The sequence below is a fragment of the Gracilinanus agilis genome, chromosome 4 (assembly GCF_016433145.1).
Source record: "Gracilinanus agilis isolate LMUSP501 chromosome 4, AgileGrace, whole genome shotgun sequence".
In the NCBI taxonomy this organism is placed as follows: domain Eukaryota; kingdom Metazoa; phylum Chordata; class Mammalia; order Didelphimorphia; family Didelphidae; genus Gracilinanus; species Gracilinanus agilis.
The window spans coordinates 69,109,192-69,133,281 of NC_058133.1; the positions used below are offsets into that span (position 1 = coordinate 69,109,192).

At 38.4% G+C, this 24,090-nt stretch overlaps 1 protein-coding gene across 1 annotated transcript in view; it reads right to left on the reverse strand.

The window, feature by feature from the left end:
- Positions 1–12,247: 12,247 nt before the first annotated feature.
- TNR (tenascin R) overlaps positions 12,248–24,090 on the reverse strand; it is a 110,029-nt gene continuing 98,186 nt past the window's right edge. Inside the window, exons 18-21 of the mRNA XM_044673994.1 lie at positions 23,828–23,924; positions 21,783–21,944; positions 14,054–14,217; positions 12,248–12,367 (exon numbers count right to left, since the gene is read on the reverse strand). Coding sequence (XP_044529929.1) covers positions 12,248–12,367; positions 14,054–14,217; positions 21,783–21,944; positions 23,828–23,924 — 543 coding nt within the window. The remainder of the gene's footprint in view (positions 12,368–14,053; positions 14,218–21,782; positions 21,945–23,827; positions 23,925–24,090) is intronic.

Below are 24,090 nucleotides of genomic sequence, written 5' to 3' on the forward strand. Positions count from 1 at the left end.
AATAAACCACTTTTAATTTTACCCACGGTGTTTCTTGGCTCCCACAATGCAGCAACAATTAAATCTGTGTTCAGATGGCTTGTAAATGCACCCAGAGGTGTTATGCAATGGGCAAATTACACAGACATAAGTAAGAACAGAAAGTTAGCATTAGTTATCTCAAGGATAAACACTATTCACTGAGGTTCTTTTTTTAACACCAAGAAATATCTTAAATTCATTCTTGCTCCCTTACCTTGCCCCCTCAGCCCTGCCAACTTTCATGTAGGGGACTCAAACCTACTATAGTCTTATCCAAGCATTCTTCTTCTTCTCTTTGAATCATTTGCTATAAGGACTGATGAGGACTCTGGCTTCATTGATTGATTCATCCACATCAAGTCCAAGGGATGTTACTGACTTGTAAAAGTTTCCCTCCTTAAATGCCTTGGAAATTGGTTCATTTGAGAAAGGATGTGAAAGCAAGAAAGACAAAGTGCTCCTCTTTGCTCATCTAGGTCCTTTTATTAGAAGGGTAACATCCCTTCTCAAAACAGCTGTTCCTTTTCCTTTTCTCCTCTATATGCCTCCACAGTGTTAAGAGATCTGGGAGGGCCCAGGAATAATAAATTCCTCATTTGTGGTTTATTAACAACTGTGCCTTCCTCCTGGCACTCCATCCATTTTTCTTTCTTAACAAGGGGAAGTGACAGAGAAATCTGGTCCTATTTAGCTTTGGGTTTTAGGATATCTCGCTTGTTCTTTGCCTTCTGTGAGAACTTTGCCTACTAGTCTTTCTTCATGTTAGCCATAAAGAACCCATGATTATCTGGCATTTATGTTCTTTTTGTACTTAAGCTTTGCTCTATCTTTTTCTTGAGATCTTTTTTTTTGGGGGGGGGTCTAGGGTGTAAATATCCCTGTTAGAGATGGAGTATTGTGGCATAGTGGGTTGATTCCTTCCTTAAGGATATCTCCAATTATGCCATCCACAGTTGACTCCCTCTGGCCATCACCACCATTTCCTTCCCATCTGCAGATTGCTTCTGCTCCTGAAGCTAGTGTGGGCTTTTGACAGGCCAGTTTTTGTCTTTTCTTGCTTGGTTCTAGGTGAGGGACCCCAATATATCTCCAGAACATCTTCAACCATGTCACCACAAGTGTCGCTCTCTTCCCATTCCAGTTCTCTAATTGCCTTCCACATATTACATTAGAATGTAAGTTCTTTGAAGGCAGAGACTATTTTAGTTGTTTTTATTTGTATCCCTAGAGCTTAGACTAATGCTTATTTATGTAGTTTTCAAAATGCCCCTCCTCTTTCTATCTCTATCTCTTTTTCTCTGTTTCTATCTGTCTATATGTCTGTCTTTCTGTACAAAGAGGTAAAATTTCCTTAAAAGTTTCCTATGGGAAACATTTAACTATTAAAAGCAAACAGATGTATAAGGGGAGAAAAATAGGTTTTTAACATATCAGAGAGAGGAAAGATGTTCTCTAGCTTTTCCATAGGATTGGGGACCTGAGGTCCAAGGCTCATACAGTGAGTTTACAATGAGAAACCCATGGACCTGAAATCCACAAGCTAAGGATTTGGCCTCATCTGGTCAATGTCAAGGCAAGGCGATAAAACTATTAGCTCTAGGGAGGAAACATTATTTAGTCAAAAATCACAAGCACTGATTTAAGAAATCTTGGGTTCAAATTTCTCCTCTAACAATCTCTGATTGACTTTGGGAGAATCACTTAACCTAACTAGTCCTCAGTTTCCTCATCTGTAAGATGAAGGGTTGGACTAGATCAGGGGTTGGCAATGTATGGCTCTTGAGCCATATCTGGCTCTTTTGAGGGCCACATATGGCTCTTTCTGCAGGAGCCATAAAGTCAATTTTTTTTCAGGCGCTGTTACAGGAGCAGCACTGTGAGCACTGTACGGCTCTCACGAAATTACATTTTAAAAAATGTGGCGTTTATGGCTCTCACGGCCAAAAAGGTTGCCAACCCCTGGACTAGATGAACCCCTAGTTCCCCTCAATCTCTAGATCTACCATCCTAAGACACTCTTTTGAACCAGGAAAAGGAAGTTAGGTAGGATAAAAATATTCTCTATTATTACTGATAGATGGCACTGTAATCCTGGAGATTAACCTCCCATTGCTTGCTTCTGGGTCTGGGGACTGAGGGATATTAAGGGGGAAACAGAGGGAGAATGTGCGTGGTACAGTGTCAGTCTGCACCATCAGAACTACTTAAGGATAGCTCAGCTGATGGTGAGAGGAACAACTTCTTGATCTTCAGCATGGATAATTTTGGTAAAGGGGAAAAAAACACCAAAAAAATTCCAAAGAAAATGATCAAAAAGGGCAGAAATCGAGAAATTTGGTTACAAAGGTAATGGATAGGTGAGGAAAAGAGCAATGTCAATGCCAGGGGAAAAAACATAGTGAAGAGGATAGGAGAATACAGAATAACTTTTGGCAGGAAGAAACTGATTCAAAAACAGAAGGGAGACACCAAACAGGAAGATACCATGGAAAGATCGCTTGGCCCCCATGTTGGTCAAATACAAATAGAGAATGACTTCCCACCCTTCCCCATCTAATCTAAAAGACACAAATCAGTCCGTCAGAATCTTTTATTAACGTATAGAAAATGCATTAAAAAAAGGAACTATACAGAGGCTAAGAGCAATCAGGACTAAAAATTCTAGTTAACAATGGTTAACAAGCATAGATCCCATTCTCTGAGCTACATTTCCATGGAAGGGTCAAGAGGCTGGTTTCCCGCCCCCACCACCATTTTTTGTTCTCAGTTTTATTTTATTTTAGTTCATCAAAATATCCATTGACCTGAGGAGTCCACATCTCCTCCTCTTCCTTGTTCATTCCCGCCCTTCTTTCTTTTAAGTAAAGGCTGTCTCAGCACATTGTAGCTACAAAGTCAGTAAGCTGTTTTGGTTATTATTTATTTTTTTGAAAAGGTTGATAAAAGTTAAAACCATAAACTGAAAAGTGAAGGGAAATGGGGCTCTGGTGTCTTGGTGTTTATCTTCCTGGGACAGGAATGCAAAGGACAAGGTAGGCTTTGATTGCCCAAAACTCAAGGCAAATGACTCCCTATGACATATAACACCATGCCACGGCCTCTGGGTTTTGTAAGCCATTTGAGAATAGTGTAATAGGATTTGTGGGTGTGAATGACACAATGTGGGAGCTCAAAGGCTAATCAGAGAACTCATCACTTGAATTTCAAATCCTGTATTCCTAAGAATAGTCTGTTCTCTAAGGCTGGACTCCAGTGGGAGGAAAAGGAGGGAGTGGCTCCAGGTAAGGGAGAGCTAAGGAGAGGGGATGAAAGAAGAGATGAAGCATGACTTCATTTCTCTGGTTCGACTTTATACTGAAAAATGGAGTCTTCCTATGGCATGACAAGTACCAAGGTAGACCCAGTTTTTATGCTTCTTCCCACTCCTTTGACAGATTTAAAATATCATTTTTTATAATTTATAAAGGACAAAGGGATCTTTTCTCAGAATGTAATCTTCCATAGCCTTTCCTCACTGTTCCCAAAGTAGGCCCACATGAGCTGAGAATGAATATAATTCTATCACTTCTGATCTGAACCTGTCCCACCAAGAGCTTTAGTAAAAAGGGTTAAGTGGGAGATGAAAGAAAAAAGAGGATTTTGCCTAAAAGGATTAAGAAAACTCTCTCATAATCTGCATTACTCATTAGTGTTTCACTTCTTTAAGTGGGAAGTCCACCTAATGAGGGAAAAAATAGGCAATTCATTTTCTAAGAGAACAGGGGAAATAATTTCTGTATCCAATTCCTTTCAGTTTCCCAAGATTTTCTGCCCCTCTCCCCTGACCCTACCCTTAACAAAGGTAGACTTGAATATTTTCTTATCCTTAGGAATGATTGTCAGGGTCTACAAAAGTTACTGGTGAGAGAAAATCACCAGGTTTGCTAATGGAATGAACTTCTTAGAAGAGGGAGCCAGAAAGGAAATGATAGTAGAAGGCCCTTTGAGATGGGAGTGAGGGTGTGTATGCTAAGGTGGTGGCCAATTGGCTTGATTAATGCCAAGAAAATATATTTTTTACTTTAGAAAAGATGGAACCTGTAGTCATGGAATCATTTCCTTGCACTATCACTGTATGGCCTTGGACAAGTAATTTTCCTTCTCTGGACTTTGGTTTCCTCATCTGTAGAATGAGGGGGTTTGACCTATAGTAACTGATTTCTCTAAAATTCTCTAGACATAAAGTTCTCTGAATTCATGAATTCTGATATGTAACTTCTAGAATTCTGTGGTCTTCCTTTTAGATATCTCTAAAATAGTGAAAAATAGACTGGTTCTCAGAGAAAGATAAGATGGCAAAGTCATGTCAAAGAGTGACTTTAAAAACTGTTGAGTCAATAGTTTGCCAACATCCACCATTTTTTTTTTGCTGGACGTGCATCTGGATCTCTAGAACTGTTTAGGCATCCTCAGATATCTTGTGTATGTTTTTCTCCTTTTCAAAAAGAGCTGTCTACTGCACTTGCCAAATAACTGTGATTTTGATTTTTTTTTCCTTTTTGAACAAGACTTGTGATTTCATTGTGATAGTGAAGTCCTGGGGAGGAAACTCCTTCTGTAGGTGCAGATTCCTATCTGTTCTTCAACTTCTAATCTTAGAGTTGCTTAGAGGGAACAGATGTTAACTGTGTTACCCAGAACCACAACCAGTATATGTTAGAAATAAAACTTGAACCCCAGACTTTTTGACTCCAAGGACTTCTTTCTAATCACATTATCATACTTCTTCTTTGCAACCATGAAGACAACTTATTAATGCCAAACTACAGGGAAAAAACAAGAAAACCCATGTTTAGCATCCACTGGGCATGAGAGATTGAGAGTTGAATTTATCTGAAGTGGAAACCTAGCATGTCATCAGTCAGGCCCAACTTCATGGCCCAGACAATCAAGAACTGTTTCAATTATCTTAAGAGAAGAGCAGAGTTTGTCAAAGGAACAAGAGCAGTGTTATTCAGAGGTTATGCAATAAGCCATAATAACCTGGGGGAGGGTTTTATGTCTGTAGAGAATATGGCACTGCTCAAAGACTGTGAACTGCTCAAGGACATTTGGACAGTTAGATGGGACAGATTTGATGAAGTCACATATCAGTTAGAGGTGGGAGAGGGAGGAATTTTAAAGAAGTTGATCAGAAAAGCTGGAGATAAGAGCTAGGGTTTTTGTCTATAAGAAAGGGAAAGGTTAGATACTAGGAAGGTCTGGTTTATCTTAATAGATGTTTATTTTGTTCTTTCCTCATAGAAAGAAAAGTGGAGATGAAAAGGCATTCTAAGGTGTGGTGTAGAAGGGAACACAGTGGCCTCACACCACAATGTGAGTGACTTCTGACTTGGCTCTGCTAAATGAATTCTGTACAGTATTGGCAATTTCCTCTGATTCAGTTTCACCAGATTTGAAGTAGACAATCTATCGGGGCATTACCATGGTACTTAAGGCTGATTCACTAATTAGGAGAATCTGGAAAGAGATTGATTTTTGATCCATCAGGATCATCTGGTCCAATCCCTCATTTTGTAGATGAGGACTAGATAGATGGAGGGACTTGTCCAAGGTCATATAGCTCATAAGTGGCAGGGCTAGAATTCAAAATCAGGCTCTCTGGTTCCAAATCCAGTACTCCTTTCATTACACACCTGAAGGCAAAAGGGATGAGCTAGCTTCCTGCTCTATGATTATAACTTCTATGGTCTTGACTCTTCCAGGAAGGGATAAAGTACAATAGTTGATGGATGTATGCCATTAACCCTATAGAGCAATTTTAATATGTAGATGTCTGTAGAAAACCTGCTTTGACTTCACTTCTACTCACTAGTTTCTCATCTTCTGACTGTTCTTTAAATGTCTGAAGAATAAAGAAAGACAGGGGGAAAAAGTCTTGTAAGCAAATCCAATGTGGAGAAAATTAGAGTGAACCATAGCCATTTCCTTAAATTAGACCACAGCCTACACTAATGCCCTTGCTTGAAGCATAGTGAAGATTTTCTTCACTTTGGAGTGTGTGTGTTATTTTAAAAAAATTTATTTGTTCTGTGAGCTTGTGTGGGTAGAGCAATACCAAGACACATCAGTAACTATCGATAGGAATCTCATTTACATCTATATGAGGCTGGATTGTAGAGGAAACAAATGTTGTAGGAAGAAATATAACTAGAAAGCCAGCCATAGAACTCTTATAATATGGCCACAGGGACCCTACAATATAGGCAAAATACAGTAGTCTTAAATTTCTTCCAGGGCCTAGCACAGTGTTCTGTTCCTCATCTCCATTTATAATTTTATTGGCTTGCAGAACTCCTGGTATGGAAACTCCCTTCATGGATATAGATCAAAAATTCAACGTTAACTTACATTCTTAGAGGGTTGCCAGGAAAACTGAGAGGTTAAGTAACCTGCCTGCAGCCACATAGCTAGTGAGTATCAGAGGAAGGCCTTGAACCTAGCTCTCACTGACTCTAAGATCAATCATCTATAAGCTATGCTATATTACTCCCTTTGCATATAGTTGGTGTTTAATAAATGGTTATTGAATAAATGAATGGATGAATGAATGGAGGTACTGAAATATGTGCAAAAGGATTCTTTAATATGGTACTAAATACCTCAAACTGTGGCCATCAGAATTTTGTAATATGGCTATATTCATCCTATGATATTGCCATAAGGCTCCTCCAGGACCTAGGACAGTGCCTTGCATGGAGGCTAGAGAGAGTGAGACAGTACTTATGATTCCATTGGCATGGAGAGCTCCCAAGTAATGAAATTCCTTCTTCCAGTTCAGGAACTTAAAAGAGTCTTAGAGGTTTCTAGAACACTGAAAGGTTAACTGATTTGTCTCAGGCCATCTAGCCAATTTGTGTCAAAGGCTGGACTTGGGCCCAGGTCTTCCTGACTTTGAGGCCAGTTCTATTCACTATACCACACTGCCTTTCTCAGTTTGAGCCTTTTGAGTGCTTAATAAATAAATCAAGTGTGTACTGTTGTTATAATGACCAGGGTGATAGTGACATAGTAGTGGAAAAAAGCCACTGGACTTGGAGTCAGAGGACTTGGTTTCAAGGTTTGATCTATTTATTTTGGGCAAGACACAACTTCTCTTTGCCTCGATTTCCTCATCTCTAAAATAGGAACGATAATAATTGAACTACCCCCCTCACAGGGTTTCTATGTTCAGTCAAATGAGTTATTTTTAAAGAGTTTTTTTAAGACTTAAAGCACTGTATAGATGCCACTAATTTTAATAAGCAAAAACTTTTCAGCCATGCTTGCTGATTGTACAGTACATTCCACAGAATACTGTAAAATACTTTAATTCATGGTCTGTGGGTACAATCAATGTTCAATCCCCAAGAATCAAGAAACTTATTACAGTTAATGGCACCATGGATCATATGAGGCTGGATTTGGGATTAGGGTATTGGGGACCGTGAAGTGCAAAGCAAAATCCCTGAATCACAGAAGACCAGCTCAGACCTCTGAAATTCTAAAGCTGGTTGTGCAGCTCAGTCAAACTAAGGCAAGGAATGGTAGAGGGTCATAGAATGTGAGAGTTGGAGAGCATAGAGTGCATTAAATCTAGCTCCAACACTTGAGATAAGAAACCAAAGAGACTGAGAAACTAGCAAGATAACCCCAAATACATAAACAAGCCTCAAGAAGTTCTCTAATGTCAGAGAAGGTCATTTTCTGGGTGAGAGTCCTACCTTCCTTCCCCTGAAATCTCTACTGGAGATTAATTAGGGGCTTCTGGTTTAGTTCAGTCCATACCCCAACCATGTTTTTTCTCACCATGTTTCTCAGTGAATGTCCCTCTGCATTTCTAACTCTCCCTGGCTTCAGTGTCAGTTCTATGTAGGATAGAGAGAACAAAGACCAGGCTGCATTACACAGTAGGAGTGATTGAAACACTTCCTTTTTGGAGCTGTTAGCTAACATCTATAGAAACTATAAAATAGACCTGTCCCAAAGGGCAGGGTTTCTTGTGCATGAAGTTACTGCTCTTTTCATGGGTTGGCTTTGAAAAGTAAAAGTAGGACCATGATTAATTGGTTTTGTGTTCAGTGCTTTGGAGGTAATTGTTCATGTGGCTTCTGTAGGTTATGCCTATCTTTCAATAACTATTTTAAATTTGGATGGAACCTGTTAGTTTCCAAAGAGAATGAAAATATTAGAGTTTAATAGCTCTTCCTACTTAGTTTGTTGGTATGACAGTGTATTTGTTCATAGGATCTTAGATCTAGAGCTAGAAGGGATCTCAGAGGCTTATATCTTCATTTTACAGAGAAAGAAACTGAGACCTAAAGGAGATTAAATGACTCTCTTTGTGTGGGTCATTCAGGTATTAAATATCAGAGGCAGGATTTTAATTCAGGTTTTCTTGATACTAAACCTAATGCTCTTTTCACTGTACCATGTAACCTCTTATGTCCCTCAAGAAATTTCCCTCTTTATCCTTGTCTTAAGCATTTTGTTACTCCTTATCAAGGAGTTTTTTTTTAGATTTTTGAAATCTCTCTCTAGGTTGACTAGAATTCTCTTGCCCCATTACAGTTCTTCAAGGATTCAAAGGGATAGCTGGATAATGCCGGCTTCAACTTATGATCACATCAAGGAACCACATCATTCTTAAAGTCTAAAGGAGAAATCTCATTGTTTCCAGTCTTTGATTTTCCCCTTCTGCTGTATTTTTTTATAACTCTGTCCTTCTACCTGCCATTAGCTTTTTGCCCTAGCACCTGTCTAGTCTTGGATTAAGAATAAATGGCAACACTATTTTCCCAAGTATTTGTCCTTCATCTATTTAGAGGAAGGATAAGACTCATTTGTATTTATTTTTTGGATAGATTAAATGTTTCATTACTCTGTTTCCATAGTCATAGACGTATCGGGGCTATTGCTGTCATGTTGATAAGTGGCCAGGGCATGCTGGCAAGAATACTAGTTTGAAGATGAGAATGACTTAGGTTAAACCCCCAGATCTGTCGTTTCCTATTGTGAGATCTTGGGTCATCCACATAACCTTCTTAGCTTCAGCTTCCTCATTTGTAAGTTGAGGAGGTTGGACTTGTTGACCACTAAGATCCATCCCAGATCTAAAATCTACCAGCCAATGATCATGTCTTTTGGTTCTTTTGTAAATAGTTGGAATTCCTGGTACTGGGTTGGGCCTGAGGCAGGATGTTAGGGCATTTTGACAGTTGAAGAACATGTGTTAGGATGAGCATGTGTTCATAAATGCATGTAATGAGGTAGTCAGTGTGTTTAACAATGCCATACTAAACATTTACATATTAGCACTGAGGAATAAATGGGAAAGGATGGTCAGGTCTTATAAAGGTAGGTAAACTATGGCTCCGTTTTAAGGAATAACAAAGGAGTTTCAGAATGACTCAAAGACAAATTTAAATGATATTCTATTACAGTGTGGTTCTATTCATGCCATTTCTATAGTGATCTTGATGGGTGACTCAATTCAACTGAAAAGCAGGATTCTGTTTTTAGGGAACTTTCTTGGCTTAAGTCTACATTCCTAATACAAGGTGACCGAGACCAAAGAAGTTATGTCCTTTTCAACATTTCAGCCTTGACTCATACTACCCAGGCCCATGGACATGAACTTTAGAAATAATATGAAAATATTAAACTTATCCTTGCTTCCCTGCTAATCTATATGACTGGTCACTAAGTGGATCCATCCCTTACTTGTCAGGATCTTTCCTGAAGTTGTGTTTCTCTTTTTTTGGTTCTGAGATTCAAATGTGATTCCTATTTTTCTCTTTTCATAAATAAATCTTTAAAAATTTTCCAGTTCTTCTAAAATGGGTCATCTCTCCTATGCCAATTTCTATCCTGCCAATATGTGTATTTCTTCTTAGTGTTTTGGCCCATATTTCAACCAATTTAACAGAGCAGGTAGATTGCTGTCATGAAATGTTCACTATCTTGGGAGTCTTTGGAGACCCAGATTATAATTCTGGCCCTGTCCCCAGTCAGATGTATTAACTTCAGAAAATCATTTAACATCTCTGGGTCTTTTTCTTACTCTTCTATAAAATTAAGGTATTAAACTAGATGGCTACTAAGGTCTCTTCTATGCTGAAGAAGCTTTGATTATATGCATGTCTATATATGTATGCATATGAGTATGAGTGTGTATGCGTGTGTGTGTGTGTGTGTATGTGTGAGAGAGAGAGAGGAAGAGGGAGAGTAAGAGAGAGAGAGAGAGAAGAGGGAGAGGGAGAGAGATAGATAGATTGATAGATAGATAGAGAGAGAGAGAGAGAGAGAGAGAGAGAAAGTGCTTAGATGAGTTATTTTTGAATTTTTACTAACTTTCTGTAGAGCCTATACTGAATTCAAGATGGTGAATACTAGCCTCATTTTCAGTGCTGGGTATGCCAAGGTGTTAAGAAGCATGTTAAAGGGATCCAGTGCTCATATTGCCACCTCACTGAGTCCAAACAACAGTTTTGCTGCTCCTTCAAAGAAAACACCCATGGGGAGACTTGCTATCTAGCCCCAAGGGATTGCTGTTCCTTTCTAATGTAGCCAAGTTTGTGTATGATTGCTCATGATTTCATGAGCAAATTACTAACTTTCAGACTCAAACAGGGAATGTTGGGTAAAGGTTCTAAAGTCTCTGGTCTGAATCAAGACCTGGGTTTGTAGAAAACGATGGTGGTCAATGGACTATTGTGATGAACTGAAAAGGGTAGGCAAAGAGAGATCTGGGGAGATGCACAAAGATTCCAGCAGCTGGAATTGTTGAAATCTACCTGGGAAGTTTCCAAAATAGCTACTGTGACTCCATGTGCTTTTAGGCTTAAAAAGAAATCAAATTGTGATAGTGAAGATACAGCATCTAATAAAATGGGAGGTAGACACAGTTCTCTCCTCTTCACCTTTGGATTTCTAGATGTAATTTGCTCTGGCACTTTTCATTTTTCCTTTCCTAGGTAAATAATAAAGGAAGGTGGAGGAAAGTTTCTCTTGAGCTCATCGACTAATCAGGTCATTCTATTCCCCAGTGGGGCCAAGAATCTACCATTGCCACCCCATACTAGCTGGTGGAATAGCTGCCTGTTTATTTGGCAGGATTATTTTGACTCAACTAGTTTGTCTACAGTTCAGTGATACTATTGAGTACAGGATTTTGGTACTTGGTAAGTCCTCAAAAAAGGTATCAAATATTGAGGAAACACAGGTACATGTTTTCTGCACTTACTCTGAAGAATGGAGTCTCCTTATTGATGGGGACCATGTGTTATGTTTTTGCTTTATTTATTGCCCATGGCACTGAGCATGTAACAGATACTCCATAGAAATTTGTTGATTGGCCAACTTGAGGCAAGATTTATAATGCATTATGACACGGCCTATGAAATCCAGTGTCAGGGATTTTAAGTGTTATGCATTCTGAATCAGTGACTGAGAGAGGAGAATACAAATGCAATTGGGAAATATCATCATTAGGGGATGAAAGATAAATGGGGCTCCCTGGGAAATCAAAGAGTACCTCTTGGATAAGAATAATAAGAGTTAGAAAATTTGGTTGAAACTGAAAAGTTGGTTGAAAAGAGGGTTGAAAATTTGAGATCATTTAAAGGGAGCCTAGGTCACTAGAATAGTGCAAGGTCAACACATTGTTGCCAGAAAAATTATACTGAAGAGCTGTTTCATCTGTCAGCTTCCTACTTAGGCGATACTAATGTTAACAGTTGACTAATGTATCAGTCAAGTGGGTTGAGGTTGAGATTCAGAAACCCTCAATATAAACCATGACTCTCAAGTTAGGAAGATGAAGGGCATCTCAGAGAGAAAGAAGACAAGGGAGAGGAGATAAAATTCCTAACCCACCAATATACAAAGGGCTCCTGGACTTGTTCCTGGTTTGGACTTTATGAAAAATTTCCTTTGTCTTCTTTAGTGAGGAGTTGGGGGTGTGGTTAAGTAGGAGAGAGATCTGGGATGAAGGGTCAGAAACTTGAAATTCCATCACCTGAAAGAGCAGAATGGGCCTGGCTATCTTCTCTGTACTCTCTTCCTGCTTCATTCCCGCTTCCTTCATATACTCTTAAGAGGTTGCAACAGCACATCATTATTATTCCCCCCCACCCATCTCATTTCATATTATAAAATACAAACAAATGACAGAAAAGGTCGGTTGTTTCTATGGGCTCTCCTCTGCTCACAGCTGAAGGGACCGTCGTTTCCTTCCAACCGTGGGTCGGTGGTTGTAAGGCCGCATCTTCATTTCCACAAAAGGAATGGAGAACTCGTGGCCTTTCCAGTGATACCAGTTGATCCCCTGTTCAGGAGAATGATAAGGGTGTCATATTCTTTGTTTACTCTCCCATTATTCCCACAAGCAACTCCTGTTTTGGAGAGATGAGGAATGGTGTTTTTTGAGTAGGTACAAAGGGGAAAGACGAACCTAGTATTTGAGTTTAGTGGTTTTTTCATTCATATAACAACTGATGGATTCTGCCTTCCAGTCAAGTTCCTCATGTGGTCCCCATCTTTCCATTTTGAGCAGCCATGGAACTATGGGTTTCAGTCTCAAATGCTAGTTGCTGGGAGACACCCTTTTGGCTTTTAGTGCTAGTAGAAGGTAGATTTTCCAAGTATTGTGGAAGTCTGGCATACCTATAGATCTAATCATCTTGCTATCATGGCACTGTCATGTGGAGTAGGCAAGAGAGCTTCTTCTAGGAATATCATGACATGTAAAGGGAAAGAAAGACTTGGAGAGACAGAGTGGAACAAATGTAAACTTCTGTAACAGGTTCCAGGCAGCTGACTTTACATATTGAATACTTTGATTTACTGTAGAAGGATTCAAAAAGTCCTACCAACTTTGGTTACAGTCTCTTTCTCAGTGTTTTTTTGGGACCTTGGCAAATATTGATGGGAGAGGAGCCTATACCTTTGTGAATATGGAAGATCTAAGGGGGCTCCTGAGTACCCTATAATTCTAGAGTCTGGATTTTGCAGCCAGCATCACACTTTAATGAAAAGTTCAGGTGTCCTTCCTCCTGAACCATACTTCTTTCCCATCCCCAGGGCCTCTTGAACCCTAGAGTGTACTAACTTTTGGAGATGACCTTGCTGGTTTATTCTACCCTACTAAAGATTTGTGTCTCTTGCCCGAGCTAAATTGAAAACTCTTCCCTTTTCCTCCTCTGGCTTCTAGTTCTTTATCCACTTCCATTCTATTATGTGCATTTTGTTCTTGGCTACCTGGAGATGGGATTCCATGTGATCATTTACAAGGAAAAAAATTCAGAACCAAATTCCTCTTTAAACTGTAAGGCAGTGGAATACTATTGTGCTCAAGGAATAATAAACTGGAGGAATTCCATGTGAACTGGAAAGACCTCCAGGAATTGATGCAGAGCAAAAGGAGCAGAGCCAGAAGAACATTCTACACAGAGACCAATACACTGTGGTAAAATAGAATGTAATGGACTTCTGTACTAGCAACAATGCAATGACCCAGGACAATTCTGAGGGACTTATGGAAAAGAACGCTACCCACATTCAGAGGAAGAACTACAGAAGTGGAAACAGAAGAAAAACAATTGTTTGAACATATGGGTTGAGGCAGACATGATTGGGGATGTAGGCTCGAAACTACCACACCAATGCAACTATCAGCAATTTGGAAATAGGTCTTGATCAATGACACATGTTAAAACCAGTGGAAATACGCATCAGCCATGGGGGGTTGGGGGAGATCAGGGGGTGAAGGGGAAAGTAAGAGCATGAATTATGTAACCATGTTAACTTTTCTAAAAAATAAATATTAATAAATGTTTAAATGAAAAAAATAAACTATAAGACAGGCAGATTCTAGACTCAATTAGCTAAAGTAAAACACTGACTTTTAGGTGCTTGGATGGGTGAAATGGTAAAATTTTCTTTAAAAGGGTGATTTCTCTTTAATAAAAAAATATGTAACCAACCATCCTTTTCTCCTAACATCTGTCCTTACCTGACTGTGCCTGGATTCCCCATACTTTCCATTTAGGTTGGTTCTGTGGCAGTTCTTATACCACCACGCTCCCTTGTAGGACATGGCACAATTAGTAACAGCAACATCATTGTCTCTGTCCTCAGTGGAGAAGGGCCTTCCTTGATGATACGTAAGGGAATCCCCTGTAAAGAAAGAGAAGTGGGCTTTAATGGCTACTTGTTCCTGAAAATGCGCTTTCTTCCCTCACAAAGAAATTCAAGTATTCAGACATTCCCATTGCCCATTAGCTCCTCATTGTCTAAAATGGACTTCATTTTCATCTTACTCTAACTAGTAGATTATTTCATTGCTACCTTCTCTAGCCACCTGGAGTCCTTCATACCTTGGCCTTTCACTGGGGTTACTATGCTGATTTCTAGCACTGGATTGCCTTCATTATCCATATTCTAGCTCATTATCTATTTAGAGGCAGAGTTCAAATCTTCCCTTAGACACTTACAGTTGTGTGACTCTGAGAAGCCACTTAAACTCCCTCAACCTCAATCTCTTCTTCTGTAATGTGGGGGGTAATAACTGCATTTTCCTCCTAGGATTATTGTGAGGACAAGATGATAATATTAATAAAGTGTTTTACAAGCCTTGTAATGCTGTATATGAGTCACTGTTACTAATATTACCCAGCCCATTACAGATTCCTACTGTACAAGTTCAGTCTGAGTCTTGTAATTCTTTCTCCTTATTTCTCTAAGCCTTTGCTCCTCTTTTCCCCTGTCAGAAGATGATTCATATCCTGCTTAACAGAGAAGATAGAGAGCATCTGGTGTGAGCTGTATTCTCTCTAGCTTTAACAGGGTACTTTCCCTATGTTTTATCTGATACTCCTTTCCAGTTCAGTGGAAAAGTTTCCTCTTTTCTCTGACTATCCAAATCCCATTCTTCCTCCAGTACTTCACTCTTACAATTATACTCTCCCTCTCTAGCATTTTCTATCTTTCCCACTTAGGTTCCTTTATGCTCAATTCAACAAGGATCTATTAAATGCCTACACAGACCTGATCTGGGGGATAAATATAAAGATAAAAATGAAAAGGTCATTGTTCAAGGAACTTCTTTTCTACTCACTTATGGGTGGATAGAAATAATGTCCAATAGATAAGTAAATGCAAGAAAATTTGAGGAGAGAGAGAGCTCCAATAATTGGGAGAGGGGTTGGGAATTAGATGATTCCTGAGTTGAGTCTTCAGGGTTCAGAGGAGCTTTGTTAGGAAGATAAAGACTTTACTTGATGGAGAAAATACATCATGGGCATGTGTGTGGTTTTTCCATCTCCACAGAGGTGGGTGATAGAATGCTAAGCATAGGGGATGGCTAAAAGTCCAATTTCCTAGAAATATAGAGTTAGTGAAGGAAAATGATGTGAGCTAAGGCTAGTAGTTGGAACCGGTTATGGATGGCCTTCATAGCCAAGCTGAGGAATTTGTGCCTGATCCTAGGGGAAATTAAAGGTTTTATGGCAAGAGAGTAACGGAGACACTTCTGCCTTCAAGCACAATAAAATGTCCCCTAACTTAAACAACACTAACAAATAACCTTGTCCTCTGCAAATAAAAAAAGAGCTCTTCTTGGAGCTTCTGACCACTCTCCTGGGATTGGTCACATTATTAAACTGTTTACCTCAAAGTGCCTCTCTTAGCTACTCTTGATTTGAAGATCTGAACCCAACTCACTTCACTTTCCATCAGTTGAAGGTAACATACTCTTTGAATGCAAAGGTTCTGACAACAACCTCTACTTTCTATCCACTCTACACTTTTCTTAACTTCTTGCAATCTGCTTTTTTTCCTTGCCACTCCATAGAAATTCCTCTCACAAAGGTTACTACAAGATCCTTGCCAAAACCAGAGTTTTTTCTTAGTTTTCATTCTCTTCAGACTCTCTCTGGTATTCATTAGCCACCCACCCACTCTTCCCCCAAAAATGTCTCCTTTCTTCGCCTTCATGATATTACATTTTTCTGGTACTCTTCCAGTGTCTCTGCTCTTTTCCTATGTCTTGTTAATTCTCCTTTTTTCTTCCACCTAAATTGTTGTCCTAAGCCCTCTGTTCTATTTCTATGAGGTGCTTTCATGGCTCTGATTCCCATAGCTTCAACTAACACTTCTATCTGGATGATTACCAAATTCATATCTCTAGTTCCTACCATGCACTGGTACTCTAGTTCAAAATTTCCTATAATATATAAGGCATTTTCACTTGGATATTTCCCAATCACCAAAAACTCAATATGTCCCCAATATGTCCTCATGTATTTTCCCAATCTAAATTGATTTTCCTTTCCAATTTAATATTTCTGTTAATTTTCCCATCTCCTAGGATTTAAACTTTTGGAATTATCTTTGATTTTTTTCCCTCTCCCATATTTCCTATATCCAGTGTTTTTATTTCTTCATTCTAAATTGTTTTTTTCTTCATTCTAAATATTATTATGAAAATATCAAGAGAACTAATGAAAACATGTGAAGGAAGGTGGCCTAGCAGTACAAGATCTCAAACTGTACTATAAAGTAGCAATCATCAAAACAGTTTGGCACTGGCTAAGAAACAGAATGGAATAGAGTAGATACACAATAGGCAATCTATATTCAATGACCTTAGCAACCTAGTATTTGACAAACCCTAATATCACAGTTTTTGGAATAAGAATTCACTAATTAAAAAAACTGATGGGAAAATTGGAAAACAGTATGGCAGAGCTAGGTATAGACCAGTGTATCATACTTTATACCAAGATAAAGTTAAAATGGATATATAATTTAGATACAAAGAGTGATACCATAACTAAATTAGAGGAACACAGTATGGTTTACCTGGAAGATCTTTGGAGAAGGGAAGAATTTATGACCAAACAAGAGATAGAGAGTATTATAACATATAAAATGAATAATTTTGGTTATGTTAAATTAAAAAGCTCTTGTACACATAAAACAATTGCAATCAAGATCAGAAAGGAAACAACAAATGAGAAAATTTTTATAACAAATTTCTCTAATAAAGGTCTGATTTCTCAGATTTGTAGAGAATGAAGTCATATTTATAAGAATACAAGCCATTACCCATTGACAGATGGTCAAAGGATATGAATAAGCAATTTTCAGAAAAAGAAATAAAAGCCATAAAAAATAATGTATGAAAAAATTTCTTAAATCTGTCTTGTTTAGAAAAATGCAAATTAGCAAAACACTGAGGCACATATATATCAGATAGGCAAAAAGACAGTAAAGGAAAGTGGTAAATATTGGATGGGATGTGGCAAAATTGGGACACTAATGCATTGTTGGTGGAGTTGTGAACTGATCTATCCATTCTGGAGGGCAATTAGGAACTATTCCCAAAGGGCCATAAAACTATGCATATCTTCTGATCTGGTAATACCACTACTGGGTCTGTATTCCAAAGAGATCATAAAAAAAGGGGAAAGCACCTACTTGTACAAAAATATAACAGCTCTTTTTGCAATGACAAAGAATTGGAAATTGAGGGGATTTCCATCAGCTGGGGAATGGCTGAACAAATTGTGATATATGTTGGTGATGGAATATTATTGTGCTATAAAAAATGACAAATAAGATGATTTCAGAAAAAGCTGTAAAGATCTGCAGGAACTGATGCAGAATGAAATACGTAGAATGGGGAGAACACTATATACATTAGCAGCAATATTGTATAATGATTATTTGTAAAATCTTGGCTACTCTCAGCAATGCAATGATTTGGGATAATCCTGAAAAACTTATTGCAGGGAATGAGGAATGCTATCCACTTCCAGAGAAAGAACTGATGGAGTTATCTTTTACATCAGTGTATTTATGGTTTTATTTTGGGGTTTTGATTAGGAATGAGTGTGGTCTTACAACAATGACCAATATGGAAATGTTTTACATGACAATAAAAATAAATAAATATTATTTTGACTCTCTAGTTCCTTTCTAGAGTACTACATGTTCTCTTTACCTTATATTTAATACCTCCTAACTGTGAACTTTAACAATTCTAGTCTCTTTTACTCCAATCTCTCTTGCCTAGTGTTTCTATCTAATCTTCACAAACAGCACTTTCATTGTATTACTTTTGTGTTTCATTGACTACAATAGGTCTCTACTGCCATCGACATCAAGTCCAAAACTCTTATTTCCAGCTTTCAAGGTCTTTCTTTAATCTGGTCCCACAAAGGTATCATGGAATGGAAGAAGGAGATTTGGAGCTAGAGGACCTGGGACTGAATCTTGGCTCTGCTTTTTATTATCTGTGTGACCTTGGTCAAGTCATATCAATTCTCTGAAACTAAGTTTCCTCATTTATAAAATGAAGATAATTTCTGAACTCATTTCTAAGTCTAGATATCATCTGGGCTGTGATAACTAACCTATCTGAAATTCTTTCTCACTGTTTCCCAGCTTATAAAATCTTCTTTGATCAGGTAGGTCTCCTAACCATCCACATTACATCTCGTAATGATCTTTTTTTTTTTTTTTTGGTCTTTACTCCTGTTATTTGTCTCACCTGAAATGTCATTTACATTCCTCTCTGACTATCCTGCTCCATCCCATTCATCAAAAATCAGTTCAATATCTATCTTCTTCGGAAAGATTTCCTCAAATGCCCCACCTCACATTGATGACTCTTTTCTCTGGATTTCTAAACTTATGTTCAATGTAAAATAGATACTTTTGATTATATTTAATTAAAAAGTTTTTGTGTAGATGAACCCATTGTAGCAAAGATAAGAAGAAAAGCAGAAAAAGCAGAAAGTTGGGGAAATTTATAGGTAATTTCTTTGAAAAATTGTCATATTTCAAATATATAAAGAACTTTTTCAAACTTATAAGAATGATTCATTTCCCAATGGATAAATGAGAAAATGTCATGAACAGGAAGTTTTAGGATGAGGAAATCAAAGCTAGATTTATTCTTATGAAAAAAATGCCATCTCATTATTGATTAGAGAAATGCAAATTAAACAACTCTGAGATAACATCTCATATCTCTCATACTGGCAAAAATAATACAAAAGGAAAATGACAAATGTTGGAGGGAATTTGGTAAAATGAGGACACTAATACGCTGTTTGTGGAATTGTGAGCTGATCCAAATATTTTGAAAAGCAATCTGCAATTATGCTCAGAGTAATAAAATGGAATGTACTTTAAACTGATTTGCATAACTGCACAATTTTTACATATGCATAAACATACATGTTTACATATTTTCTCCACGTTAGAGACAGAATGGAATCATTCAAAGTTGTTGAAGTATCTGACAGTTAGATTTGACATTTTTTAACCTTAAATATGCTACGTGTTCTCTAACTGACTTTTAAAAAACTATCCAATGTTTCTTTCCCATTTCATGTCTTTAAATATATTGTAAACTCTTTATGGTCATGAACATGCCTCCTCATCCTTCTTTTGTTAAATGACTAGTAAAGCATTGAGTTCATATTAGCATTCAATCAATTCTTGTTGGGAAATGGATTTGTAATTTTATATTGGACACATTTGAATCCTAGCTGAAAATTTAAATATTCTTTAGCCTTGTGCTGTGGAGAGCAGTAGAAAAAGAATGAACTTAGAGTGGAGGGGCTAGAAGAAGCACTGAAAAATATGGTTAAAGCCAGTGAAAATGTCTATGAATTCATAAGTGGTAAGAGTAAATCCAAGAATTAGATTGAGTGAGTTAAGCTAAATAAGAATGGAATTGGTGCAAATATTAGATTCTGAAAAGTATAAGAGAGGAAGACAAGGAACTATTCCTGCCCTTAAGTCTTCAGGTCAAGGACAGACAACCATTTGTCTAGGGTTTCCTGAACACAAGATTGTCACTTTTTTCATGAAAGCACTTTCTAGCACAAGGACAGAAGAAGGAGATTGACTGTAATAGACCAGATTATAACCAAATAGAAATGGATCACTAAAAATTGATCATAGTGCTCTCTCTCTCTCCCTCTGTCTCTCTCTCTAGCTATATCTATATCTATATTTCTCTATCTATCTATCTATCTATCTATCTATCTATCTATCTATCTATCTAGTTAGTAAAGACCAATGGAAAGTCATCTGTGTATATGACAAGGTTAAAAACAGACAAGGTCAGTGAAACCAAGAGCCGTAAAACTCTGGTTTAAATTAGATTCGTGCATCCCTTCAAATGCTGTTTTGAGGAACTGGGAAGGTTTATGTTTTTATTCCTTCTAGAGAAAAAAGGATCAGGGATCATTTATCCATCAGAATAAGATTAATCTTGGACACTATGAAAAAAGAGTTTGGGTGGCTTTTGGTCATTCTTTTCTTAATCTGCTTCATTTCAAGACCTGAATAATAAAGATGACCTTACAATTGAAAGTAGTATGTTTCACGACCTGCATGAGAAGAATGACCTTACATTTGAGAGTAATGTGATGGAAAGAACACTATAAGACTTGGAGTTCTCATAGTTTCATCTGAAGTCTGGCTCTCTTATTTACTGACTGAGGTGAGTCAGTTTACCACTTTTAGCCTCAGTGTTCCCATCTATAATATGAGAGTAATTATTGGGATCTGTGAAAAGAAGTCAGGAAAGACTTCATCAGAAAGTCTTTTTGAGTTCAAATCTGAACACGGACACTTACTAGTTATGTGACCCTGGGCAAGGCACTTAACCTTCTTTGCCTCAGATTCCTCATCTGTAAAAATAAGCTGGAGGAGGAAATTGCAAACCACTCTAGTATTTTTGAAAAGAAAACTCCAAATGGGGTCACAAAGAGTCCTACATGACTAAAAAATAACTGAACAAAAGCTTGCATATAGCATTATAAGGTTTGCAAAACACCTTTACATATATTCTTTTTTTTATTGTTCTACCAGAAGCTTGGGAACAGATCAGAGAGTCTGGATAAAATTAATAATATGACAATAAGGGCTGAGTCAAAAACCTAGACAATCAACATGGATGTACCTTAGGCAAAGGAGGGAAATCAGAAGTGAAGAGTGGAAATAAAGTTAACCCATCATCCTTAGTGCTGTGCCTGGCTTATAGTTAGGGCTTTGGTAATTCTCCTTGATTGACTGATTTATTTGTCTCCTTGTCATGAGGAATTTAATATGCCCCAGAACAACTTTTCCAAGAATAGGGGCCATGGCATGCATCATCACATGTTTGGAAGGAAGATTTTATAGCTACATGACATGTCACTAGGAAACTTCCATCCAAATAATTGTTCACTGTAATATAGGACAATGAGCCATTTATTGATTAATCTGAATAATATAAAAAAATCTTAAATTCACATTGAACTTTTTACTTTATAAAGCACTTCTACATATGACTACATATTAGCATTCGATCAATCATTGTTGACGAATGGATTTGTAATTTTACATTGGACACTTTCATTTTATTTCATTCCATTTTTAAGACTCTCTGAGGTTGTGTGAGTACTATCTCCCCCATTTTACAGTTAAGAAAACTGAGGCACAAAGATGTTAAAGGACTTATTCAAGGCTACATGGCTAGGTTAGGACAAAATGAGAACTGGGATTCAAGCCCTCCTATCTTTCTAGCTCCACCATCTTAGTATATACATATATATGTATTCCTTTGTGCAGGAAGAGAGTTAATCGCTTATGTGGGGAAATATCCATGTGCTTCAGAAGTCCACCAGCTTGGCCAGGTCCCTGTGGCCCTTAGGTTCTGGACAGGGGCAAGAAAGTACCAGCAGTGCCATTGTAGTCTCCTATGCGGAGCTTGTAGAGGCTTCTGCTGTCCCCAATAGAGAACTTGTCATAATAGGCGTAAGCTGCCTCTTGGCCATCTCGCATGTCTATCCGTAACTCATATCGCCCTTGGGATGTGATCTTGTGCATGTTCTCCAGCCCTGCAGAGAAAAGCAAAGAATTTGAGTGAGACCCGGTCTGGAGCAGCTTGGGAAACAGAAGGGATAATGAGTCTGTATCCATGAAACTGATGTTAAATGAAGAGAAGATGGCACAGCATGAGACAGAAGAGGCAGCTAGTTCCTCCACTCCATTCCAGTGTGACCACCCCAATAGAATCAAAGCTTTGAAGACAGGAAAAATTTAATTTTTGTCTATCCAGTATCTAATGAAATGCTTTATACATAATTTTTTTAAAAAAAAATCCTTACTTTCTGTCTTAAAATCAATACTGTATATTGGTTCCAAGGCAGAAGAAAGGCAAGGGCTAGGGAGTGGGAGTTAAGTGACTTGGCCCAGGGTCACACAGTTAGAAAGTGTCAGAGGGCAGATTTGAAACTAGGACCTCTCATCTCTGAGCCACCCAGCAATCCCCACTTAATTGTTGTTTTTTTTTTAAACCCTTAACTTCTGTGTATTGGCTCCTAGGTGGAAGAGTGGTAAGGGTGGGCAATGGGGGTCAAGTGACTTGCCCAGGGTCACACATCTGGGAAGTGTCTGAGGCCAGCTTTGAACCTAGGACCTCCCATCTCTAGACCTGACTCTCAATCCACTGAGTTACCCAACTGCCCCCTCCTTAATTGGTTTTTAATAGATGTTTGTGGAATTAAATTTCTGCTTAAGCTGCCATAGTCAGCACCATTTTGCTCAGCAGTAAATCATATTCTCATTGTTTTCGATATGTTTGTCTTTCCCTTTCATCTAGACTATAAGCTGCATGAGTGCAAAGACACTCCTACTTCTTCTTCTTTTTTTTTTTTTTTGGCTTCTTGATGAATATGTCTTGATTTGGTTTGGGCTTATTACTTTTTTTTATACTTCTATGATGCTTGTGTTGGACATGCCATAAATGCCCAATAAATACTTGTTGGTTGGTTGCTTGCCACTCCATTTTCTTTTCTTTCCCCTAAAGGGTCTAGTGGCATGTCCTAAGTGCCTAATAAATACTTCTTGGTCGACTGCTTGCCATTCCATCATTCCTGTAACAACTGTCATAGGGTCATGGGAGTTAGAATTGAAAAAGGTCTTAGAGATCATGTAGTTCCTTGAGCAAATGGAGGCCTAGAGAAATGAAGTGACTTTCCCAAGCTCGTAAGGAGAAAAGAGCAGAGAAAGTTTTCTGCCCCAGATCCTTGGACTACAAACACAACACTCTTTCCATTATCTAACTAAAAAGAGAGATAGAGTTTGTTAAATTTCCTCTAGGCTCCTTGTCTGACTTTTGTTGGATTTCATATGTGGGCAGATTCTAATTTGGCATTGAGGACTGACCTCATAGATTCTGTTTGTACACAGCTCCATTCTGATCCATACCTCCCGCTAGTCCTAGACCTCCAGGAAATTGCCAGTCACCTCTAATGCCTTCTTAATTTTTCCATTTCCTTCCTGAAGCGGGTAATAACATTTCTCTGCGGAGCTAAGAGAAGTGACTGGACTCATTTCTCTTGTGACCTAAGGCTGGCTGGTGCCTTGCTTCTTGGAGATGAAAGACCCCCCTGTTAACTTACTCTGCCATTTCCCCCAGCTGGGCAGCTCTCTACCTTTTGTAGCTCCCTTATGTCAAATCCCATCAACATAACAGACTATTAATGAGCCTAGGAAGAGACAGCACAAAGGGGGAAATACCACAATAAGATAAAAACAGATCAATAGAAAAGGCAAACAGAGTGAAAGGTACTGAGAACAATTTGGGAGCTGTCAGCATTCTTAACAGACATGCAGAGACAGGACAGGTAAGTCCTGTCATAACCCAAGATGGACACAGAGAACTAAGAGATGGACAAAATGTCAAAGCATCAAGAAAAGAAAAGCAGGGGGTCAATACCCAGCCAAAACTCATCCTCTAAGTTCCCGAAACCAACACGGTAATCTGCCCATTTCCGGAAAAAATCTGTCAGGCCATTCTGCCGCCTCTGGAACACCTAAAAAGGAAAGGGGGAGAAATAAGAATGGTTGCTAAAAATGGGTACTAGGCAAATGTCAGACAGATTTGGGTAGTCTATCATCTCTTTCTCTCTCCCTCTCTTTCTCCTCCTCCTCCTCCTTCTTCTCTCTCTCTCTCTCTCTCTCTCTCTCTCTCTCTCTCTC